The sequence below is a fragment of the Guillardia theta genome (genome assembly GCF_000315625.1).
Source record: "Guillardia theta CCMP2712 unplaced genomic scaffold GUITHscaffold_62, whole genome shotgun sequence".
In the NCBI taxonomy this organism is placed as follows: domain Eukaryota; class Cryptophyceae; order Pyrenomonadales; family Geminigeraceae; genus Guillardia; species Guillardia theta.
In genome coordinates, this window is record NW_005434612.1 from 74179 (window position 1) to 77529 (window position 3351).

Genomic DNA, 3351 nt, shown 5'->3' on the forward strand with positions numbered 1-3351 from the left:
GCCCCTCCCCACCCCTGTTGCAACTCTTTCACTCCCCCCCCCCCTCCCTCCTGCCTCCCTACTTCTTCCATGTCCTTCCCTCCGTAAACCTCACTCTTCCTCCCCTAAACCTCATCCTTCCCCCTCCTCCTCCCTCACGTACCTCGCAAGCAGCATCCGCATCATGGAGTTGGTTCTGGGCATCAAAGCTTATCACCGGCAGCTCTCCCGCTCTCTCGTACCTCAAGCCTGTCGTGCTCTGGCAGAAGTTTCACACTGCATGGCCATGGCCTGAGGTTCGCCTTAGACCCCACCCCCCCCGCCCGCCGCCACTTCACAGGTCGCCGGTCAATTCGCTCATGGTGCACACTTGCGACACTTCGCTCAAGTCTTCATCTGCGTTTCCCGTCAGGTGGTGAGAACAAGGAAAGAATTGCAATGATGATTCGCAATCCATAATCCACAGAGGGAGAGAGGTATGAACAACAAGAGGCTCGTTCATGCGCGTTCATGAGCGTTTCAATGCTCTTCCACCATCCAACCATCCAACCCTCTCTCCTCGTAGTTCAAGACACACGTCACCCGTCTACCCACATGCGATGCTCTACCCCTTACGCTCAGCCTCGTCACCTCCACGTACCTTCTTGCCTCCTGCCCCCGCCCTCCATCTCGACTTCCTGCGCATGGTGCGCCATACCCCTTCACTGACCAGGTACAGATCTATCTGCCCGAGCTGCCCTGGCTGAAGGGTAAAAAAAAGCACTCATCGCTTTCTGCCATCAATATCTTTCTGAGGCGGACCTGTCCACATATTTCCGCACACTGCCAGGCACGGTGTGGCCCGCACTTTCGAGTCTCAGTTGTTATTTAGTAGTAGACCGCTGTCTTGGGTGATCCTAGCTGCTTCATTCACTTTCTTTACTAAGGTATGCGAGTAAAATCTCCTCCTCCTTGTCTGCTCCGTGCTCTCTTACTACTGTGACCAGTTCTATGTCAGCGTTTGCCGCTAGCACAAGATTGCATTATAATTTTGTTTCAAGTTTCAAGTCAAACGTTTCTCAATTACAAGTAACCGAGGACTGCTCTACTACACTGTGCTTTCACAATTCAGCGATCCAGCGCTGTGGAGCTCATATCGATCATAAGAAAACGCCTGTCCAAACAGGGTTACAAGAAGACTCTAGAACGCACGCACAAGCGTCTACCTGAGTGAGAGTGAAAACTGTTTGGATCTGCCGGAGCCTGCTCTCTCCGAGTGAGACGATGACAGGAAGGCCGGTCTTCGGAAGGAAGTGCGCACTCCCTGGTTTGCTGAAAAGCAGTTAGCGATAACACATCTCCATCCAAAAGCCATCTCACCAAATGACGGCTGAATCCGACAGCCAACTACTGTTTTCGCAGGCCGTTCCGCCAATTCTTATCATGTCCGTGAATGCAGCTGAATTGAAAGATCAGAACCGTCTCTACATGTTCATGCCGTCAGTTACCTTCTCCATAATTCTTTCCATACACTGTAATTAACGTTGTTTCGGAAAACACCACATTCGGAGTTTGCACGGAGCTCAGGGTAGGAATGTCGTAGAAGTAAAACTTGGAGGTCGTTCCAACTTTTTCACCTGCTGTCACGATGATTTCGTTGTGAGAAGCAATGCTAGATGCAACGCGACAAAACAACGAGGTGTCCGAAGTCCAGTCACTCAACTCACAATTGGTGTATCCCAGTCGAGTAGCTAAGCTCGAGTCAACCGTAACGTAAGACCTTCCTGTCACTGTGACCAGCCCATCCATTCTCACACTCTTGTCTAACGGAGGTCGTATGTAGGTGATCAACACAGGTGAATCATAACTCAAGAAGTTGGTGATTGACTGCCAACTTGTACATGGAGCGTGATTTGCACTTTACGAGAAGTCTGATAACCGACTTGTACTTTGCAGAAGAATGAAGTTTCGGACGCCCAGTCCGTGCTTTCTGCACTGGAATCACCGCACAACACCTTGCCAGTAGTCGCTAGGATTCCAAACTTCGAACCGTAGAGCTGAACCCGAGTAGACAAGGCTGGTTGATAATTTCGACGGCTCACATCACTAGTTTGGGCAACATCAGTTGAGAATATTGACGTGCTGCTACCAGCAAGCTCGGAAGAAGTGATGACGAGGATGCGCGAGGAGGTCGAACTGAGAGAACATCTCACAATGAGGCTTGTGTCCGAATCCCACACGGTGCTCAACATGGCAGTCGAATGAATGCGAGCTCTTTGAGATATTTGACGACTGAAGTACGAACCCATGACTGTGAAGAGTGTTGATCCTGTGGAAGGCGAGTTTGCATTGGATGGCACAGATATGCTTGGTGCTTCCATTGAGACAAGCCTGGTTGTCGTTGAGGTTTGTAAATCGACGGAGAGCATCACTTTTGCACTAGACTTGCAATATGTACTTGACTTTGCTTGAATTGCGCTGTCAGAATTCCAAGCAGTCGCTTCAGAAGTGCTGTGGAGAAGGCGCAATGTGACAGTAGAATCGAATATTGCAAAATGTGATCCTGCAATTGACAGACTGATGGAGCCTGTACGAGGTGTGTTGGACCTTACAGATGCAGAGAGAGCAGAGCGATCAAAGGAATAGATCTGAGTCAAAGTTCCTGGAACGATTGATGTTGTAAGTTGAAGTATCGCCGATCGTGTTACAGACGAAGGGATGATGCAAAGCATAGAAGTTGCGGAAGTCCAACGACTGCCTTCAGCTGCAGTCGAAAACATCCTTCCACGCTGAGTTTGAGAAGCGCTTCCAAATCCATTTCCAGTCACCGAGAACATGATGTTGCCTGTCGTAGGAGAATTCCTGGCCTGTGAATCCGAGATGAAGAGAGCGTCGAATGTCACGCCTTTGGTGGTTGAACTGACAAGCGAGCTAGCAGTAAGAACAACCCCAAGAGAACGAGACGAGTGCCAGCTTGATCGGCATGTGACGGACGAGGCCGATAGCCACGATGACGATTCTGCAGATGAACCGCCAACCCTCAAAACAAGACATAAAGGATAAAGACCAGTTGCTTCAATTGACAAGGAAACTGGAACCCTAGGTTGGCCGGAGTTTGACGATCCAGCACCAAGAATCAAACGATCGAAGCTGAAAGCTTCTGAGAGAGAAGAAGATGAAAAGACAGACAAGATGACGGAGGATGAGCCAAACGACCCTGACGAGTGAGCTACTCGACATCGAATGCTTGACAACGAAACCCAACTTGATGATTCACAAACGGAAAACCCAACCCTGGATACAGCCGAACGAGACTCAAACGATAAATAAATTCCATCTACGAAGAGTACGCCAGACCCAGTACCCGCCGCGTTCCCGCTCCTAGTCTCTCTC

The 3351-nt window shown here is 49.8% G+C and overlaps 1 protein-coding gene across 1 annotated transcript in view; it reads right to left on the bottom strand.

The window, feature by feature from the left end:
- GUITHDRAFT_164463 (hypothetical protein) overlaps positions 1-3351 on the bottom strand; it is a gene marked incomplete at its 5' end in the record, with an annotated part of 6105 nt that overhangs the window by 887 nt on the left and 1867 nt on the right. The window contains 13 exons of the mRNA XM_005827973.1: positions 143-175; positions 222-270; positions 318-375; positions 620-721; positions 781-801; positions 1185-1290; positions 1339-1417; positions 1467-1595; positions 1686-1845; positions 1974-2064; positions 2108-2349; positions 2417-2545; positions 2787-2877. Of these exons, the coding sequence (XP_005828030.1) occupies positions 364-375; positions 620-721; positions 781-801; positions 1185-1290; positions 1339-1417; positions 1467-1595; positions 1686-1845; positions 1974-2064; positions 2108-2349; positions 2417-2545; positions 2787-2877 (1162 nt within the window). The 3' untranslated portion in view covers positions 143-175; positions 222-270; positions 318-363. The remainder of the gene's footprint in view (positions 1-142; positions 176-221; positions 271-317; positions 376-619; positions 722-780; positions 802-1184; positions 1291-1338; positions 1418-1466; positions 1596-1685; positions 1846-1973; positions 2065-2107; positions 2350-2416; positions 2546-2786; positions 2878-3351) is intronic.